Consider the following 21085-nt stretch of genomic DNA (forward strand, 5'->3'; position numbering starts at 1 on the left):
CTTTCTTTTCTTTTTTTTTTTTTTAAAGATTTTATTTACTTATTTGGCAGACAGAGATCACAAGTAGGCAGAGAGGCAGGTGTGGGGGGGGGAAGCAGGCTCCCTGCTGAGCAGAGAGCACCATGCGGGGCTTGATCCCTGGACCCTGAGATCATGACCTGAGCTGAAGGCAGAGGCTTAACCCACTGAGTCACCCAGGTGCCCCTAGGAAAGCCTTTCTTGCTCAGGTTGCTGTTGAGTTTTAATGCTGTCATGTTAGAATCAGCTTGCCCTCATTGGGGAAAGCCTGAGCTGCTTCCTTGCACGACAGTCTCTTTCTGTGTCCTGCATGTCCCTCTGTGAATATTTCCTTAACTCTGCCGACCAGCACTGAAGTCTCCCTTCTATCGCAACTTAGGTCCCTTATAGCTCAGACTATGCATTCTAGGGCAGTAGAATAGGAGAGAAGTGCTTAGGTCTGGAGTCCTGAGTCCATTCTCTCTCTGCAACTCACCAGCAGGTGGGCCTAGGCTGCTCATGGCCCCCACACTTATCCTTGGTCTTCTCATCTTAAAATGGCGATAACCCCTGCTCACTAGCATTATAGACATTAGCCAGTCCGGCAGGTCTTACTGAGAGCCCATCATGTGTCCCATTCTCTGCCAAGCCCTTTAATGGTTTTAAAGAAATAAAGCCAGAGCTATCTAAGTCATAGCATATGTGTTTAAAGCAGTCAAGGGGTGCCTGGGTGGCTCATTTGGTTAAACAACCGACTCTTGATTTCGGCTTGGGTCATGTTCTCAGGGTTCTGGGATCCAGCCCTGTGTCAGGCTCTGCGCTCAGCAGGAGTCTGCTCCTCTCTCTCTCTCTCTCTCTCTCATTCTTTCCCCCTCTCTCCCTCTTTCTCTGATAAAGAAAAATCTTTAAATAAATAAATAAATAAATAAAGCACTCACTAAAGTAGCATTTCCCAGAATAGGTCATGCAGTGTTTTCTGTTCACATGTGGTTTAAGAAAAAAAATTCTATGATTAAGTAAATCTCAGAATTGTTGGTACACAAAGCTAACCAAATTATGTTGATGTAGGACTCCTCAGAGCTGACCATGCGCCATGCAGCTAGAAGGAGGGGATGTTATGTTCAATTTCCTAGGCTTTTTTGCCCAAAAAGCCTTTTTGGGGGGCAGATTTTTATTTTTAAGAGTGGCTACTCACGTACTCTGGATGATTTTTCTACAAAACACGGGGAAATGTCAGAAGGAAGGTTCAGGCAGTTACTGGAGGTAGTATTTTTTTAATATACTGTGAAGATGAATTGTCACCCAAGACAAAATATAGGAGAGTGTCCTGGACATTGATAACTGTCACCTTCATAGTCTGTCTCTGATCTCATAATGCTTTTGGACTATTACTTGAGTGCTAGTATCGTCTTTCCAAGTACCATTTAAATGGTTCCAAATATCATTTAAATGGCCCATAAGAGGAAAGAGGATAGACGGACCTATTAGTTCTTCAGGCATATCACAAACCACAGGAAGAAACCCGGTACATATTGGTGTAAGAACTGGCAGACAGAAGAACAGAGCAGGAGGCTCAAAGACCGACTCAGGTCTATTTGGGAATTGATATATGATGAAGGTGGCACCATGTATCAGGGGAAAAAAACAACATTCTCTTGGGAGATGGTGCTGAGGGACAAGGCTTTCCTGTGAATAACCACCTAAATGATGTACGAAAGTGGATTCCAGGGACAATAAAGACATGGTGAGAGAAGTAATACTTAAGTGTTTGTCTGAAGAATATATAAAGAATGAAGTGAGGCATGAAAGCATTTCTTCATAAAACCCTAAGAAACTCTCCTTAAGAAGAAACAATTTTCAAAAAAAAAAAAAAAAAAGAAGAAGAAGAAGAAATTTTCTTGCAACAAAATTAACCAGAGGACAGCGTGGGCAGAGGTAACACAGCTGATAGCAGAATGGGGGGACCTGTTTCCTTCCCTCCCTTGCTCATCAGTCTCCAACCACATCGGCCTTTCTCTTTGTCCCTTTTATATACCAACCTCCTTCCTGCCTTGGAGCTGGTATGCTTGTCTGTCATTCTGCCTAAAATGTTCTTTCTTGTCTTGATTCACCAAATTCCTGCCTACTCATTCCTACTCATCCATGGGAACCTTGCCAAAATGTCTTTCCCTTAGAAAGGTCTCTCCTGACTGCACTCTCCTTTCACCTTCTACTTTGTGTTCATTGTACTCCTTGCAGTTGCAAGTAGATAATCATTTAGGGAACTCTTAACTTCACGTCGCTCTCCCCTAGTAGGTGGTGTGTAAGCTACGGGGGAGCACTGATCACCTGCTCAGTACTCGGCACAGTGCTCTATGCCTAGAAGAGACCTTCAGAATGTTAATAGAATGAGTTGAGGAGGGACAGTTGACAGAGGATATATTCCATATTGCATGCCACCTGGATGATACAAGCATAGAGAAGGTTCTAGCATACCTTATCTTAACCTTTATGTCAGCAAGAATTTGGGGTAATCACTTGTGCCCCTGCTTTTCTCTGTCATCTGGAAACCCAACATCTCAACTCTCATTTGTATCACCTACAGTTCCTTGTACTGCATTAGATGGTACGTAGATATTCCTTGATTATATCTCCGTACTGCTTTCCTCCCACCGTGCTCGGTTTTCTATATTTGGACTATCACCATCAGCCATGCTTAATGACTCGCCTTTTGAAAACTCTCTTTGACAGTTGGTGTCAGCCTTCATTTAATGACTTCTTTTGTAGACGACTCTCACTCTCTGTTGACTCTTAATTCGATCTAAGCATTTAGTTATTCAGCAAATATTTACTGAAAACCTAGTGGGTGCCAGGAATGTGCCAGGCCCTAGAAAATCTGGCGGTCCCCTTCCAACGTTGACATGCTAACATGACACCTCAAAGGAATTACTGAGCAGAGCAGCTCAACTTAGTTAAATATCGAGAGAGTCCCAAATGCACCCAAATTTGGGCACAGTGCAGAGAGTGACTGAACAGGAACGTGGCAGTGCCAAAGCTGGACCAGTTCCCAGCTTCTTTGGAATAAGTGCTTCAGAGTGTACCTTCATTATCCACGACTGGAAAACTCTTCAAAACAATAGAAATCTACCCAATCGTCATTATGGAGAGATATTCTTAAATAACATAAAAAATACCCAGACTCTGTTGTTGTTTTTAAATACCTGTCCTGCTCTTAAAAGGGTCAAATCAGAGCCAACTAAAGCACCCTGTTCAGATTAAAGTGAGAATAGAGACATTGGAAGCTTGCTAGAGGTAAACTTACGAACTACCCTTCGGGGATGGTTTTGATGACAAATCTAAGTTAGTGTCAGTTATTTTTTTTTCTGGTCATATTAAGAGCTAGAGCCAGTATGTGGTCATACCTGCTGCAAAGAGGTGGGGCCTTTTGATGACAGTGTTTTCTATAAGCTCCAGGGAAGAATGATAGTGTACAGAGAGCCCTGGAAGGAGGACTGTCTATAAGAGACCTATACACCATTGTTTATTTAGTATTCCTAAAGATAAAATCCATGTAAATGGCTATAAGGGAGAATTTCCCATTAATGTTATCAATCCCAAAGTGAAATCACGTGTCCGTAATGGAGTAAGCTTGCTGCCTGCTCAGAGATGGCTGGCTTCCCGAAGTCTCTTCCCAAAGTTCTGGATCTTAGAATTTGGCAGTTTGAATATACCTTTCAAAAAAACCTAAGTTTTTAAAAATAGTTGTATATATGCAGAAAAGTTGTAAAGATAGTGCAGTATTCCTATATTTCTCATAGTCTCCCTTATTACTAATATCTCATTAATTTGGTATTTTTGTCAAAATTAATGAACCAGAATTGACACATTGTTACTAACTACAGTCCATTCTTTATTTAGATTTCCTTAGTTTTAACTAATGTCCTTCTTATGCCCAAGGATCTCGTCCAGAATGCCACATCACATTCAGTGTTCATGTTTCTTGAAAAGGCTCTTCTTAGCTGTGATAGTTTCTCAGACTTTCCTTGGTGTTGATGACCTTACCAGTTTTGAAGAGTACCGGTCGTCATATATTTTGCAAAATTACTTTCAACTGAGATTTGTCTGATGTTTTCCTCATTATTAGATGAGTGTTATGGGTTTTGAAGATAAAGATCACAGAGGTAAAACATTTTCTTTTCCTTTTTTTTTTTAAAGACTATTTCTTTATTTATTTGACAGACAGAGATCACAAGTAGGCAGAGAGGCAGGCAGAGAGAGAGAGGGAAGCAGGCTCCCTGCTGAACAGAGAGCCCGATGTGGGACTCGATCCCAGGACCCTGGGATCATGATCTGAGCTGAAGGCAGAGGCTTTAACCCACTGAGCCACCCAGGCACCCCTAGAACATTTTCTTCACGTAAATCAGAGGCTCATTCTCTCAACGTAGCTTATCACTGCTGACTTTGACCTGGACTAGTTGGCTGATGCAGTGTTTGTCAGATTTCCCCACTGGGAAGTTACCATCCCCATTCTGTGCTGTACTCCTTGAAAGAAAGTCCGTAGGTGCAACCCACCTTTAAGGAGTAAAGAGTTAACTATGAAAATTGGCTGGAATTTTTGTACATGAAAGATATGTTTATTCTCTCCTGTTTGTTTATCAATCACTTACTTATATCGGTCTGGGCTAATAGATATTTATTTAATGCTTTGGGTTATAATTAATACTACATTCTATATTTTGTTGAAATTATTCAAGCTTTGGCCATTACACACTCTTGGAGTTGTCTCCTGTGTCCCTTTGACCTCCTCCCTTAATGATGAGGTATTTTTCTATTTGGTTTCTTATTTGCTTTTTGAGCACTTCCTTTCTTTCTAGACTCAAGATGCTCCTGACTCATCTTTTATATTTCTTGCCTCAGTTCTAGGATCAGCATTTTCCAAGGGGCCCTCATCATGTAGGTTTTGTTTTTTCTTATGGTTGATGAAATATTTTGGTAGCCACTATGCCAAGCACTTGACACATGTTGTCTTTCCCAATCCTCCTATCAACACTATTAAGTAGCCTTTAACTTCATTTCATAAGTATAGAAACTGGAACTCAAAAGAAATGACTTACCCAAGGCCACATAGTTAGTAAGAAAGTAGAGCTGCGATTTCCGCCAAAATCTGTCTGACCCCAAAGCTCACACCCTGAACCCTGGCTGCCCAAGGGCCAGCCTCCCTTGTTAGCGAAATTAATGCCAGATGGAATCTGTGCTCTTATAAACCACCCTGAATGGGTGGAAGCTGGTGAACCGTACTCTGGAAGGCCTCTGAGAACTGTAGCCAGACTGGTACCCTCCTTCTCTGAAGTTCACACTGAGAGCTGAAAGCCTCCCATGACTGTGGAAGGTGCTTCTGTATGTGCTGTGTTGTGGTTTCCTCCATTTATCTAAATGCCCAGATCAGACTGTTAGCTCCTCAGAGAGCAAGCAAAACCTACTACCGTGTACAATTATCAAAAGAAGTGACTTCTAGGAGAGGAGCCATATCCCTCCCTTCAGAACGGACTGGGGTGACAGAGCTGCCATCAGTGGGTCTGTGCTTCATCCAAAACCCTTTTAATGGGTTACCTGGGTGGCTCAGTCAGTTAAGCATCTGACTTTTGATTTCAGCTCAGGTCATGACCTCAAGAGTCATGAGATCCAGCCCCAAGCTGAGATCTGCAATGGGAATGGAGCTTGAGATGCTCTCTCTCCCTCTCCCTTGCTCCCCTTCCCTCCTCCCCTGGCTTGTATGTTCTCTCTCTCTTTCTTGCTCTCACTCTAGCTCTCTCTCTCTCTCTCGGGGGGAAAAAAAAAGATTCAAAAACCCCACTGAAAAAGACAGAACAGAAGTGAAAAGGGGTATACATACATGGTCACAGAGAAAGGGAGAGAAAACGGTTGAGAGAGAATGATGGAGAAAGGTAGATGAGAGCTAGACATGGCTGAGGGATTGAAAGCCACTCCAGGAAGTGAGTGGGACGGGGCCACTTATCCACGAGGCATTTTAAGTGCAGTGTCTGGGTCCCACAGAAGTCAACAGAGACCTGGATTGGTCGAAAATCTGCACTCACTTGGACTCTCCATCTATCCCCAGCTCCCACCCACAGTGGACCTGGTTAGGTAATAAGTACCTCTTCCCAACCTCACAGAAGATCAGAAGATGGTTCTCTAGAAAATTTGACCAGGGCACTTGAGTGACTCAGTTGGTTAAGCATCTGCCTTCAGCTCAGGTCATGATCCCAGAGTGCTGCTCCTTCCTCTCCCTCTGCCTCTCCCCTCTGCTCATGCTCGCTCTTGCTCGCTCTCTCAAATAAATACATAAAATCTTTAAAGGAAAAGAGAAGAGAAAGAAAGTTTGGCCAGAGGACCTCTGGCCTCTGGACATTAGGCACAGATGAGGTCAGGGATAAGGTATGTAAATGGGTTTAACTGAAAGTCTATCCCTGAGCAGCAAAATGCCCAGCCGCCTTCCCCTCTGACACTCAGCTCTCCTATATCAAAAGTTACACCCACCACTTTCCTGGCAGGAGTTACAGATTTCTTTTTTGATGAGATTAGCCCACGGGTACTGACTGCCCACTGCTACTGACATCTGGACACTCTCCACTGAATTAGCCAAACCCCCACTACTGTGCCCTGTGGCAGGGTTCACCCATCTAGAAACACAGCGCTTCCAATCAGCTTTTTTATTCTCATGGAAGACAGAAGAGCACATCCATCAAACAAGGAAGGGATGGCATAAAAAGGAAGGGTCAGAGAATAAGAAAATGCTCTTAAAAACTAAGAGTATGATAGTCAAGCTTAAAAAAAAGAATTAACAGAATCATTGGAACTTAAAGTATGACCCCAAAATTAGAAACTAAAGAAAAAGGATTAAACAGCAGGAAGAAAAAAAAATTTAGAAAATAAAGCATTTTTAAAAAATAAAACATTTATGGGCTCCAGGAAAAGAAAAAATAAATGTACATAAAAAGGGAAAGGATATACAGTTAAAGCTGTGGACGGTATACACATAATCATAGTAATGTAGATTCTGAATATTGATTTTACCAAAGTTGTATGGAAGAGTCCATACCATTGCAGAAATTCAGGGGATAACATCTAAAGTTGATAAATTAAGAGATAGTATGGAAGCATATTTGGGGCCACAGGAGGAGAAACCTGTGGAGGAACATCCTGGCAAGTTGAATGCTCTTGCAGTAGTAAGCGTTACAATACTCAATATTTAATACTTGTTTTGATACAAGAATAAATGATACTTTTTTTTTATAAGTCACACTGATTTGAAAATGTCAGCCTGATGGAGCCGTTTCGTGTTCAAGTAGCCACGTGCCCCGATAGCCCCTCGAGGGCATTGTAGAACAAATAATGTCCATGTCAGTGGTCTTGAGTCATCCAGAAAAGGTTCTGCGTGTTCCGCTCTAGAGAGACAGATGTGACAGGGATTCTGCTGCGTGCTCTAGTTATTTGGGGGGGAGTACCAATGTGGATGGACTGTCCTCCTCTCCCAGTGTGGGAAGAATGGTGGTACTGGCCTCCCTTCCCCATCTCCCAGTGGGACTCACCCTGTGTCCAAAAGAATCAAGAGCTGACTGGCCTCAGACTGCCTCAGACTGACTTGACCTGGCCCAGAGCTCTGATCTTCATCAGATGCTGTGGGTCTGCCAGACTCCTTTCTGCCCTGCAGAGCTGTCCTGCCAGCAGTTTCCTGCAAGCCCCTTATCCTCATCTTCGGATGGCTGCATTGAGGTCAGTTAGTGAAATTCACCAGCCCCAGGGCAGAATCCTCTGTGGCAGAAATTAACCTCCCTTCCCAGGGAGCCTGCAGTAGTGACTAGGAGGAACACAGACAGGAGAGCATTTCCCTTCTTCATTCTAATACTGCCAAGACCCCAGGGATGCTTTGCTTGGCTGGTACGTGCCTGGTTTAGTGTCACTAAGCAGAGATAGCCAAATAAAAGTCACACTGACGGGCTGCCACGAGAGGCAGTTTGGAGTCTGTAAGCTGCTTCATGCATCTTACCTGGTAATTTTTTTGTTATCAGGGTCTCTGCTGGGAAGATTGCAGCAACACCTCCCAGGCTAGAATGAGGCTTTTTGTTTAAACCCTGACGTAGCAAAGACTGTTTCCCGGGATTTTAGCATATTAGAACAATTAATGGTAAATTATTAAAATATTTTGACACATTAATAAAAAGGAATGGGTGGCTTTCTTATATCTCTTGCTGTAAACCTTAAGCAAAGCTGTTGGGAGATTTTTTTTCTGCCGTGGGATTATTTGAATAATATTAAGGGCAAGCAAGTAACATTTGAAGAAACTGGGATTTGAAAATTAGTGGTTTGCCAGCCACACAGAGGAAGATCCTCTGAAATACGGAGATGGAAGTTGCTGGAAATAAAGAAACCCCTGACAACTGCCCAAATGGGTTGTGAAGATTGGTAATGCAAAGGGAGGTCTTCCTCATTTCTCTCCATCTTTCCCTCTCTCCTTCCCCTCCTCCTCCTGCCTCTGTCTGCACTCCCCTCCACCCCGCCACTCAAGCATTTTTGGCAAATAAGGTGTGGGAACTGCTGGAGGACTTACTGTGTGCATGACACTGGACCATGTGGGTTTTAATAATTACATAAAGAATTTAGTAATTTCATTAATAAGTGGATTGTAATAATTCAATCATATTAGTGCCATTGTACATATCAAGAAACCGAGGCTTAGAACTATTACTTTGCCTATGGGCACCCAACTGGCAAGTGGTAGAGTGGGGACCATAAACTAGACAGGTGGACTCCCGGGCTTCCGTTGCACACGCGGCACGCAGTGAGTGCCCAGTTGTGTCAGCTGTGAGCTCGCTGATCCTAGCCATGTTGACAGTAGAGAGTGTGCAGAATGACCCACAGAGCAGTTAAGTGATTTGCTCACACACCGGTCAGTGGCACCAGAATATATCCCATTCTCTCACGCCACGTGACTCTTCCCTCTGCAGTGCCAGCTTGCTGAATAGAAGAATTAGTACATGAACTTCTAGAAACCTATAACCTCCTGTCCGGGTCCCAGGTTCTGAATCCTCACATTACTTGAATCGATTTTAAGTTTTAAGTAGAAATTTCAAGGACTGCCAAGTGCAATGCCAAAGAAACTATTTTAGGCTAATATTTGTTAGGTGATGAACAGAAGATAGAAGCCTATGACAATAGTAAATTTCTTCTTCTCCTAGCTAATTAGAAAACAAAGCAGAAAGTTTACTGTCAGGCAGAATGTTAGCTTGAAGCCATTGTGGGGCATTCTAGTGAATCTACAGTTGCCCTGATGAGACAGAAGGCACCATCTCTCTCCCTGACACTGGGACAACAGCACTGGCCCGAGGGGATCTGGTTCTGCAGGGCCTAGGTGGATCATGGGTATAGGTTTTCCATTTTAGAAGTTCACCTTGGGCCAGAGCTGTTGTCCTAGGGTCAGGGAGGGAGATGGTGGCTTCTGTTTCATTAGGGCAACCCCCGATGCATTAGAGTCCTCCACAGGGGCTTGGGTGAGGGAGACCGGACTCTAGAAAAGCCATCATGGTGGCCGCCTTGTCCCCACTGGCCAGCCACTCTACCACGTGCTGCTGCTAGGCTGAGCTCACGAATCCCCTCCTACGCCAGCTTTAGAAGGATAAAGATATGAGACACTCATCCCACAAGCTTCCTACCTCCATGATCTCCTTTTTTCATTTCATCATGGTGAAACCTATCTATACTCTCTTTAAAGCTCAGCTGAACCAGTCACAAACTTCTCCTTTGCTTCCCATGCCACAGCCTCAAGCTATGAATGATCTTACCCTTCAGGAAAGTTCCACACATACTTTGCAGCTGCTTAATCACCTGGGATCCGTCTCTGCCTAGTATTATTCGTGTGTCCATCCTACTGATCCCATTGGATCCTAAGATTTTAAAAATAAAAGGGAGTCTTACTCATCATCACTTTCCGCACCGCTCTTAGGACCATGGTTTTTCTAGCTCGGGACTCAGCGGTATTATAGAATTTTCGGGCAGATAAATGCCATGTGGTAACAAAGGTTTAGAAAGAAGAGAATGACTCCCCACATTCCTTTCTTCTAATGACAGCTATCTGGATCCTGACCTGCTCTGGCAGCATTTCATTCTTTAGTTTATGGCTTTGGTTTACTTCAGAAAAGGAAGAACACCTCAGTCAGGGGTTGACAAACTATGGCCTGTGGGCTAAATCCGGCCCCCCTACCTGTTCTCATTTGGCTGGTGAGATAAGATGAGTTTTTACATTTTTAAATGATTTGAGGGGGGAAAGGAAGAACAGCATTCTAGGATACAGTGAGATTATGTTAAATTTAAAATTATTTGAAATTCAAATGTCACTGTCCATGAAATAAGTTTTGCTGGAAAGCAGCCAGAGCCATTTGTCTGTGTACGATCTGTGATGGTTTGGCACCAAAACAGCAGTTAGGAGTTGAGTAGTTACCACAGAAACTGTACATCCCACAAAACCCAAAATATTTACTATCAGACCCTTTGCAGAAAAAGTATGCCAGCCCCTGTTCTGAGTCATTCTCAGAAATGTCTGCCACCGTGTGCAAGTGCACTGGGGTGCTCTCTTTGACAAAGGAAACATTGGATGAAAGCCCAGAGAATCTTTTGGTTTGGATTGCACCTGGATTCTCACAGCAGGTGAGGAGGCCAGAGAGGCTGACCTCAGGTATTTTCCACTTGCTTTCTGCTCTCCTATAAGAACTCTCCATCGTTCCTTTGGAGAAATTACAAACTAGAAAGTGTGAAATTAGGAGATTACCAGTCATTCCTGATCATTCTATGTGCCAAAGATAACTCACATCTATAGTAAGATCTAAGGGACTCTTTGTTGCTGGGTTGCCTCTGATTCAACTGTGTGTGTGTGTGTGTGTTAGGGAAATCTATTTTGAGTGTGTCTCTGTGGGTCTCTTCAGAGGAAATCCATTTTGGATGAATGCCAGTTATGTATGTGGGGATCATGAAGACATTTGGAGTTTCCAAATAAAGACACATCAATTAGCACTCAGAGACAACCAGTTCAGCCCCTTGGAGAGTTGTGGTTACAGTGCTTTGTTTCAGAATTTGCCATTCTCATGTGTTTCTCTTCTTTTCTTATTACAGGGTAATGCCCTGTACTTCAAATCAGCCAGAAATGTTACAGTGAACATTCTCAATGACCAGACTAAAGTGCTAACTCAGCTCATCACAGGTAAGAAACTAAAGGACGTGGTAGTGCCTGCCCCACGCTAAGCGACCACAAAACATAGAGCCCACAACTAAATGCAACAGCACGTGAACTAATGAAGGAAATGCACGCTATCACGTTTTATAGCACGGAGGAGAGGGTAGCATGTCTGCCATGATTCTGCTAAAGGGTAAAGCCTCATCATATGTACACATTCAACTTATGCAAACCCAACAATGATCATTTAGAGGGGCAATAAGCTATTTTTCATGTAACAGCTGCTTCAGCTGGTGCTCAACGGCGGAAAAGCTCTCTGCTCCCATGCTGGACGATAGGCTGGCTGGGCTGGATTAACAGAGAGAACATAATATACCCAAAACCCTGCACACAGACTTTATGGGGTGTAAATGGGATTTTTGAAGGTAATTTGAATCCATACCATGTTTCCACTGTGTCCTGACTTTGAACCTGACTCAACTGCAAATCGCAGATGCAGCTCCATTGATGATGTGTGTGTGGTCATTTTCATTAGAGCAGATCTGCACCCACAGGGTTTTCAGCCGCATATTCCTACAATTGAAACGAGGTTTGGTTATTCACGTCACGGTGATAACGAGAAGCCTGGGCCTTACGGTCACGGTAATGCGCTGAGTGGTAGGATCAATGCCCCCAGCGTAGGTTATGAACCCCGGTAAGCAGGAGCCATTATGCATGCCCGCGGGGGACGGGAAAAGAGGTGTGCATACGAGTAGCACTGTCGGAGACAATGCCATTTGTTGGGCTTCGGGGCTGAGAGAGAAGTGTACAGATGGACATTCGGAGAAGCCCGTTGCCCAGACACCCTGAAACGTTCCTGTGACTAAAACATCTGGCGCCCCCGCTTATAAACACGCCGCGGGGAAACAGGTGCCTTGTGCCCCTGGGCTTGCCGGGGAAGGGGTGTCCGCGCCCTGCAGGAGCGCGGGGCCCCTGATGTCGGGAGGCTCACGGCCAGCGGGTGACTGGGACCATCTCTCAGCGGAGGGAGGAACCGCCTCGCAGCGCAACCTGTAATCTGTAAACACGTTGTTCCGGGCGCCCCTGGATTGGCCGCCTTGCTTACAGAGCATCTGGCCCGCAGTCACAGTGCTAAATAATTAAATAAACAGCTTCAGTAAGCAGTGATTTAAGCAGCGTGAGGGAAAATTGCCTCCAGGAGGGAAAAAATCCGACCTCCCTTTCCCGGATTCCTCAGTTCAAAAGGAAGTTACTTAGCCCGTGGATCATTGGCTATTTGCCATGGGAGATTCGGTTCACTTGAGAGATTGTGTTTTGGTAAAGCTGGTGGTGCCCAAATGACTATTCTTCCGGCGCTGTCTCTACCCCTCCCCCTCCATCCCTACCTCTTCTTCTCCCTTCTCTCCCCAAATTCCTTACCCCCTCCTCCTGGCTCCCTTCCTCATTCTCCCTTAACATTCTTGCCCCTCCTTCCCCACCCTTCTCTCTTCTTTCTCTCCCCCACTGTCTTTCCTCCTCCTCTGTCTCCCACATCTCTCCTCTCTCTCTGTCTCTCCTTTTTCTCTTCTATTTTCTCTTCTCCCGTCCTTCCGTGTCCTCTCTCTTCCTGGCTCCCCCCCACCCCCAAGTTAGGCCCTCCTGGCGGCTGAGACACCTCTCAGAGCTCTCACAGGGAGGCCCAAGATAGCATATATTAAAATGAGATGGGCAAAAAGCCACTCTAACAGCAGCTGGCAGGAGCCTTTCAAGATGATCACTAGAGAGGATAATAGACAGTTCAAAATATAATTTTAAGTACATAGATGCATGCACGCTCACCCCCTCAAGTTTTCCTTCAGGTTTCTCCTTTTGCATTGATGCATGTGGTGGAAAGCACAGAGTAGTTCCAGTAGACAGGTCCTGCTAAAGTTTGTTCTCCTTGGTGGCGTGCCTACCCCAGAACAAACGACTGCTCTTGTCTAAGTAGCCAGGTTGATGAAGGCAGTCCTGAGGATCAACACTCCTGCTGACCTCAGGAAGGTCTCAGAGGCCCAGTAGAAATCCCAATGTTAGCAACTCGGGTCAATTTTTCCCATGGAAGAGGGCTTTCGTGATAGTGAAGTTGCCAGACAAGGTCACAAATGCAAATCTGGCCTACCCTGTGGCTGATTACGTGTCCTCTCCGTAGTGGCCCATAGACGAAGCCCTATGGTCTGCATGGTGAAGGGCTGTATGCGAGCCTTTCATGGCATCTCACCAGAGCAGGGAAGGTTATCAGGATCCAGGGAGTTCAGGGAGAGGAATTATGCAGGATGACCCCCTTCTAGCTCTCAGATTCGTGGCCCTGGCATGACAGGGGGCCTGCTGGTGTGTCTGGATGGGTTCCAGTCCTCCCGGTGTAGGAAATGCATTAAGGAAGTCCTCTGCACATAGCAGCATGCACTGAGGGAGCTTAGCTGGAGAGTAGTTGCTGGTTACAAGTAATGTTTTTTTTCATCCCAGAGAGGAACAGTGGGTCCACTGAGGGACCGCCTCAGCAGTCTCCAGCTCCACTGGCATTTCCCTCCAGAATTTATCTTTCTTTCTTTCTTTTTTTAAAGATTTCAACCACGTCTAGGGCATTTGGCAGCCCCAGGTAAAATCAACAAAAGGACAAGCCATCTGCACCATTGAGCCAGCAGTTGCTCTGTGGGGTTTTGGCTGAAACTGCCAACTACAGAGCTTTATGTGTGCAAATGGCTCTGGCCCTTGGTAGATTCCTTTTTGTGTTCTGAGGAGCCCTGGAAAGCAAGATAACTTAATTGTGTTTTGAGTTCTCTGATTGCTTCAGTGTCTTTAGGACATTCTCTTGCATGTCTTATAAACCAATCTTAAGTTCAGAGCAGACTGGCTTTACCCAGGCAGGTGTTCTCGACACCTCAGGGGCCTTATCTCATGATACAGCCTAGGTCCATGGAGGCAGAGGCCAAGCATTTTTTGTTCCCCAGTCATACCCCCCTTATGCCATTGACTAGATCCAGAGTGGCAAACTGTACTCTCTGTATGCCTATCCCAAGGTCATTCATTCATTTATGAATGCTTCTTCACCTCCTGATCCCCAATCTCCCCCCTAAAAAAATACAGAGTTAACAATCCCCATGTATTAATAAGTCATATAGATTTTACTTACAGTTTTGGTGTGATCAAGAAGTCAGCCACATCTGAGCCCTCCCCAAGTCACCTAATCCAAAGTCCTCACTTTCCATCTCTGTTCTTTCAGGATTGTACTCTGGTCCTTGTCTCCAGCTTTCCACCGCCCCTTCCCACCCACCCTCCCAAAGCCCCGCCCCTAGCTGCTCCTCCTGTTTCAAGTCCAACACTCTTCTCTCTCTAGACAAATACACATCCCCGTTCTTCGGAACAATTCTGAGAGCTTAGTTCCAGACCCAGATCTTCCAGGAGCTGACCTAGTGACCTTGACAGAGTCCTTAGCTCTGCTCCCACTTGTTCTCCTCAGCTACAGCACAAAGGCAGTCATGGCCAGGTCCCATGCCATTTGGAAAGTCTCTACCATGTCTGTTTCAATTTCCCATTCATTCAGGAGCCTTTCCCGTGTCCTTCCTTTTGTCAGGGGGCTCGTGGGGATGTATTAGCAGGAGATGAGGGCTGCCAAATTAGCATGATTGATTATGTGAATGAGGCAAGGGCACTGGGAGGTGATTGTCATTAAGTATTTTGATGTGTTGGGACCATTGCATTAGAAAAACGGTGATGAGTTATGATCACAATGATGATAATCACTAGAGCAGTCCCCTACATTTCACACCACTTTCCCACCTAGAAAGTTGTTTTTATAAACAATAATTTGATCCTTTTAATCATTCTATAATGTAATAGAATAGATAGATGGTGATAGTACACTTTTACAGATGCAGAAAATAAGGTTCAGAAAGATCAAAGGATCTTCCCAAAGTCACATTACTAGAAAATGAGAAAGTTGGGGCATAGTTCTTCTGATTCTTAGTCTGGTGGTCCTGCCAATAAGAACAGCAGCCCTAGATGTCCAGGAGTAGTCCTGGAATCATAAGTCAAACCTCTGTGTTCTTGTGTTTGAACATAAATAATTTTGCAGAACATCAGCACCCGAGAAGGCCACTTGGTTGGTCATCAGGGATCAACAAAAAAACAAAAAACAAAGACAATTCTAATCTTGTCTGAATGCAGACAAAAATGGAAACATTTATCCAAACCACTAAAGTGACCAAACATCCCTCAATCCTGGTTATTATCAGTGACTGCTGCTTCTTTATCCATTACAGCCTTAGCATTGCTCTGGTCTTCCCTACCTCTAGAGAGGAGATAGATAAAAGATAGATAACATGACAGTTGTAAAATTACTCCCACTTTCCAATAGCACCTAATCCAGAGCAAAGCCTTGCTTCCTTGAACCAAGTCCCAAAATAACCTAACATAAAACCAAATAATTCTAATAAGTTTTTTCTTACTGAGATGCCCTGTGTGGTTGCCCATGGTGTGTGTTCTCCATCACAGCAATGAATAATAAACTCAACTTGTTCACCTATACCTGTGTTCCTCTTGGTCTTTACCTGGAAGGCACTGAGGGCCCTTTCACTACTACTTTTTATAGTTAAATGACTCTGTCTTGAAAAATAACCAGAGACAAAAATGCCCCATCAGAATCCCCTGTGGAGTTTTGGGAAAAAGAAAGATTTCTACACCCTAACCTCAAAATTTTTTTTTCTCTATGAATTTCCAGACCAAAAGATAAATTCCTTTTGATCTGAGTGAGGTTCGGTGAGGATGATTACACCCCCAGGTTTTTCTGATGCATTTTTGCAGAGCAGCTTTGAAGAGGTCCCTGAACTTGAGGTATTTAGGTAGCTCTAGCTCAGAGAAACCAAAAGATCTCCTCTTATTGTTGTTTTTATTGTTTTAAAGGAATTCTAACATACTAACATTTTATTTTTTCCATGGTACCAAAAACTCTGCAGTTTTCTGATTCATTAGAGTTTAAATTTGTGTCTGTCTCCATCAGAAGATGCCATCATGATAGCCCGGCTTCAAGAATGGCATCTGTTGTCCTATGATAAACCCTCTGAAAATTTATTGAATGAAATTCTAGCATAAAAGATTTGACAACTTTCTAGCAATTAATAACAATATATTGTAGCCTTTTCTGCCAGGAAATGATCTATATACTGAGGACGTAGACTTGTCTAGTGTTACATGCAGCCACTGGGTTAAGAGTGAGACAAACTTCAGCTGAATTTAAAGCATCCTTTCCAATGGTTAGAGCTGTGGGCCAAAAGAGAAAGATGGCGAAAGATACACTGATTACTTCAAGAGTGTTGAGCTTTCTGTGCCTGGATACACTCAAGCCAAAATCTACAAGTATTTGACAGGAATTTGGTGGTTAGCTAAGGGAGATCTCATCCAAACATTAGTCTGAAGAAGGGACACGATGGCCTTTAAAATCATAGCCTGAGAGCATATGATTAAAAGTAATTGACAAGACATGGCTAGAGTCACAAGACTGATTTTCACGGTTGACTTCTGAAAACCAGTCCACTTACATCCAAGGCCAATACAGTCTTGTCATATGTATGTGTTCTATGAAAAGCTCTTTGTAAATGAATGCAATGAGACTAACCTCTCTCTCTCACTCCTGCTTCTAGGTCCAAAAGCCGTAGAAGCTTATGGCAAAAAGTTTGAAGTAAAGACAGTTTCTGGAAAATTGCTCTTCTCTGCAGATAACAATGAAGTGGTGGTAGGAGCTGAAAGATTAAGAGTTTTAGGTAAGAAAACCTTACTCTTTTAATTGGTTAGATGCCAATGCATGCATTTTAGAGGAAAAGTAAAACAGTGCCTAGAAGAGAGATTTAGGTCTATTACCTGGATTCTCTTAAGGCAAGGTCGATGAACTCCCCTACCCCTCACCTCAGAACTAGGTCCCCCTCCCTCGCCCCATGAAAATGTCTCAAGTCATGTGTTTTTGTGGCATAACTCCTAGCCCTGAGCTTCAGGTAGGGATTTGTGTTCATGCTGACAAGTATAAGAAAGCACAACCTGTCCTCACAGACTAGTGGTCTTGGAAGAAGCAGTCAAGACCTATATATGTGATTCAAAGATTCCTAAACCTGATTGTAAATGAAGAATCATCTAGGGAACTTCTGAAGAGTTTAGGCTCACAGATCCAACCATGACTCACTGAATTAGAGGCTCTGGTGGAAGGGCCCAAGAATTTAATTCTGAAAACATGCGCAGGGCTATCTGTGGGGCCGCTGATGGACTCCTGGGAGTCCACAGGAGTGGGAGCTCACAACAAAGTAGTCTTCTGTGACTGTATACTGAAACACTATAGTGTGGTGGTTTAGGAGTCCAGGAGCTGGAGCTAATCTGCCACCTATCCCTGCTCTGTCACCAATTAGCTGTGTGACTTTGGGTAACATACTGACCTCACTGAGCCGGTTTTCTTTCCTGCTTGGTTGACCCAAGAACATCTACCATCTCAAGTGGTCCCTAGGGCTGAATGAGTTCCTGTTGTATCAGCCAGGTGTTTTGAATTTGGTGTGTTTCACTTTAGATCACAATACTTTTCTTTCTCCTCAAATTTGTCCCATTTTCAGATGAGTAAACGAAGGCTTGACAAGGTAGAGAAACTTGTCCAAGGTCAAGTGACTGTTCAGATCTTTACCCGTGGACTCCAGCCTAAGTGCACCTAAATGCACATAAATATGGTTCTCAGACCTTAGCCAACCCTTAACACTTATTTCTCTATTATGTGTAGAGATGGCACTTTCTATATTAGTTTTAGGTTTTAAGGGACAGTGGGAGAAACAAACACAAAAACTTCAGGGTCTCCTTTTGTTCCAGAATACTTTGCTATACCAGCTGTAGAATAATTGCCCAGGGGAAAATGTGGTGGTTATTTCATGCTCAGAGCATTCTGTACAAATGTGGTTTGGCACTTTCTGTTAGTGCGTTGGCACTTCGTGAGTCACCTCACTTCTTTAAAATCTGAATCTTTGGAAGGATTCAAGATCATTTCAGATGTCCAAATACTTCAGCTTAATCTTTGTGTACGAAACTCCAGGATGGTATCATTTAAGAACTCTTCCCCCCACCACCCCACTGTTGAGTAGACGAAGGACTAGAAGGTTATTGTAGTTTTTGGTTGCTTGAAGGCAGTGGATATTTTTGTTGTTGTCATGGCGTCTGCTTATGATATTTTACTTAGAGAACAATTTAGGACAAAAATCTGTCTCTCTCCATCATTAGGAACATTTGCTTTTTTATGTAAAAATGTAGAAAGAAAGCATCATAATAAATACCACTGCTGCTATCAATGCTACAAAGATTAGGAAATGACCAGCCCACAAATCTCGCATCAACCTACTCAGTGAAATGAGCCTGGTGTGTTGCAGAAATGAGCTTCCTGTCAGCTGGGATTCAGCCATATGGTGTGGAACGAGAAGTTTAGGCAATTTCATTTTCAGCTTAATGAGAAGTTTGTCTTTTTGAGTCATCGGACTGAGCAAGCTCTTGGGAGGTTTGAATCTAGATGCATATTTCACGGTGGAGTCTAACATAGCTGGATGTGAATCCTCGCTCACACCCTTAGGATCTGAGGGACCCTACCCAAGTCTGTTTTTCTCTCTAAGCCTTAGTTTCCCCATGTATAAAACAAAGAGGGTGGAACAAAATGGAGAGTGGAAGAATGAATGAATATAACAAGAAACATATGGAAAGGAGTCAGTTATTTCTGTTGATAGTTGAGTAGGAATGGCAGTAGAAAATCATAAGGAATAACCCTAAGAAGATAATGCCTCCAGAATATAGTAGTTTAACTCAATTGTTTACGTTCTTCTCTGGATAAGTACACCCACCTCTTCAGTTTTCAGGACAGTGACTTCCTTGTGCACACTCAAAGGATCCTGAATAGTATGAAAAGGGATTAGAAGTCATGCTTCATAAAGAAGGTTCAACTGTCTGGAAATTTTTATCTGGCAAGGGATATGGGGTGCAGGGATCAGTATAGGTGGGTCATAATTGCTGATCTATCATACATGCACATCTTTCCTAAGGAAAAGAGAGCAAGCAAGGGCACATAGCGGAGTGACTAAGACTATAGTTTGTGTAGTTGACATTGGCCAATAAACCTTGCTTCTATCATCCATCAGCTAGGGCCTTAGGATGTCACTTCACCTCTCTAGGTGTCCTTCTATGCTGTGACATAATATAAGAATGCTTGGCTTTTGGTGCACCTAGAGGGCTCAGTGGGTTAAGTGTCTACCTTCTGCTCAGGTCATGATCCCAGGGTCCTGGGATTGAGCCCCGCATCAGGCTTCTGACTCAGTAGGGTGTCTGCTTCTCCCTCTTTCTGTGCCTCTCTCCCCCATTTGTGTGCACTCTTGTTCTCTCTCCTTCTCTCTCTCCCTCTGAAATGAGTAAATAAAGTATTATTTACTCATTAAATAAAATATATGTTTAAAATATAATGCCTGGCTGGCACAGTGGTTGGGAGAACTACACGACACAGTGTATGGAAAGTGAATAACACAGTAAGTGGTACATAGTAAGCGCTCTATAGATGCTAACCGTCAGGTTGGTGATGGTTTCTGTTCATCCACTTGGGCTTCAGGGAACCCATCACATTCTAAAATTTTATACAACCCTACATCTTTAAAAAAAAAAAAAAAAAAACAAGAAAATAGGCAGCATAAAAGTCAGCACATCCAAGAGGCAACTTCATGGAGACGTCAGGGAAAAATAACTGATTTTCATTAATGACCAATTTCATTGAACAATGAATTGGACATTCTAGCATTTATAAACAAAGTGTAATTATAAAGTGTTATTCTAATTGTTAATTAGGTCTATTTATACTCTAGATTAGTTTTTTAAATATGTCCTCTAGATACTACTTGATGCTAATTATCTGAGTTACATTATTATCGATTGAAAAACATTTTTAATTAATTCTAAAGCCATTTAAATTAGAAGAAGATTTATAGAAATTTACATGTGGTCTGATGCTAATTTTTTTAGGAAGATATCAGATAATACATTTAGCCTTTTGAATTAGTTTTTGATGAAACTTTCTGTTGCAACCTGGCAATTGATAATTATGGTGAAAGGAGTGGTGTATTTTTCATGGTGGTCATTCATTAAATAGATGTGTGTGTGTGTGTTCATCATATAGGTATATATATCTAGAAATATATATATACATACCTGAATCCCTAAATCACCACAGCTGGCGTCATGGAGATACAAAGATGTGTGTCCCTGTTCGCTCTCTCTCAGAAAGCTCTCTATCCCTTCAGCGAGACGAGACACACATGCAGAAAACAGACTACTTAGAAGGTTAGAAGTAAAGCGACTAAAACTACAGAATCTGGCTGCAAATGGCTAGAGAGAGTCTAGATAACTGCTTAATTGGGAAGTTTTGAACTAGACATTGAGTACACATTGGCACATCAGAACCTATAGGGGGAATGTTTGCTTGGTGAATGACAGCACATGTTCATAGTCAGGACTCACTTGTTTGGGAGGTGGGGAGACCAGTTGCCTCTTGTGGTAGAAAAGTCCATCAGTAGTTGGCTTCAGGCTAGATTCAGTGGCTCAAATGAGGTAACCTCAATTCAGTTTCTCCCTTTCTCTGAACACCTATGAGGTCTGTTATACAACCATGCATTTTGTCTTCAAAAGCAGAAGGGGTCCTTAACCTTCTGAATATAAATCCAACAGAGGTCTGAGTTTTCCTCTTAGTAGGCTGGCGTGGGCCGTATGCCCATCCCTGAGCCAGTCATTGTGACCACAGTGATGGAGTTTGCTGGTGAGCAAGGCCTGGGCTGTATCTCACCTAGAGCTAAGGTTGGAAATGACCAAGAATGAGCTGGAGGG

General features: G+C 43.4%; 1 protein-coding gene across 3 annotated transcripts in view; it reads left to right on the forward strand.

The window, feature by feature from the left end:
• Positions 1-21085, forward strand: part of SGCD (sarcoglycan delta) — a 566268-nt gene that overhangs the window by 410838 nt on the left and 134345 nt on the right. For all 3 annotated transcript variants that reach the window (XM_032851650.1, XM_032851649.1, XM_032851651.1), the window contains exons 4-5: positions 11140-11227; positions 16855-16974. In XM_032851650.1, the coding sequence (XP_032707541.1) occupies positions 11140-11227; positions 16855-16974 (208 nt within the window). The remainder of the gene's footprint in view (positions 1-11139; positions 11228-16854; positions 16975-21085) is intronic.

Source organism: Lontra canadensis, unplaced genomic scaffold (assembly GCF_010015895.1).
Source record: "Lontra canadensis isolate GAN:19392208 unplaced genomic scaffold, GSC_riverotter_1.0 scaffold5, whole genome shotgun sequence".
NCBI lineage: Eukaryota > Metazoa > Chordata > Mammalia > Carnivora > Mustelidae > Lontra > Lontra canadensis.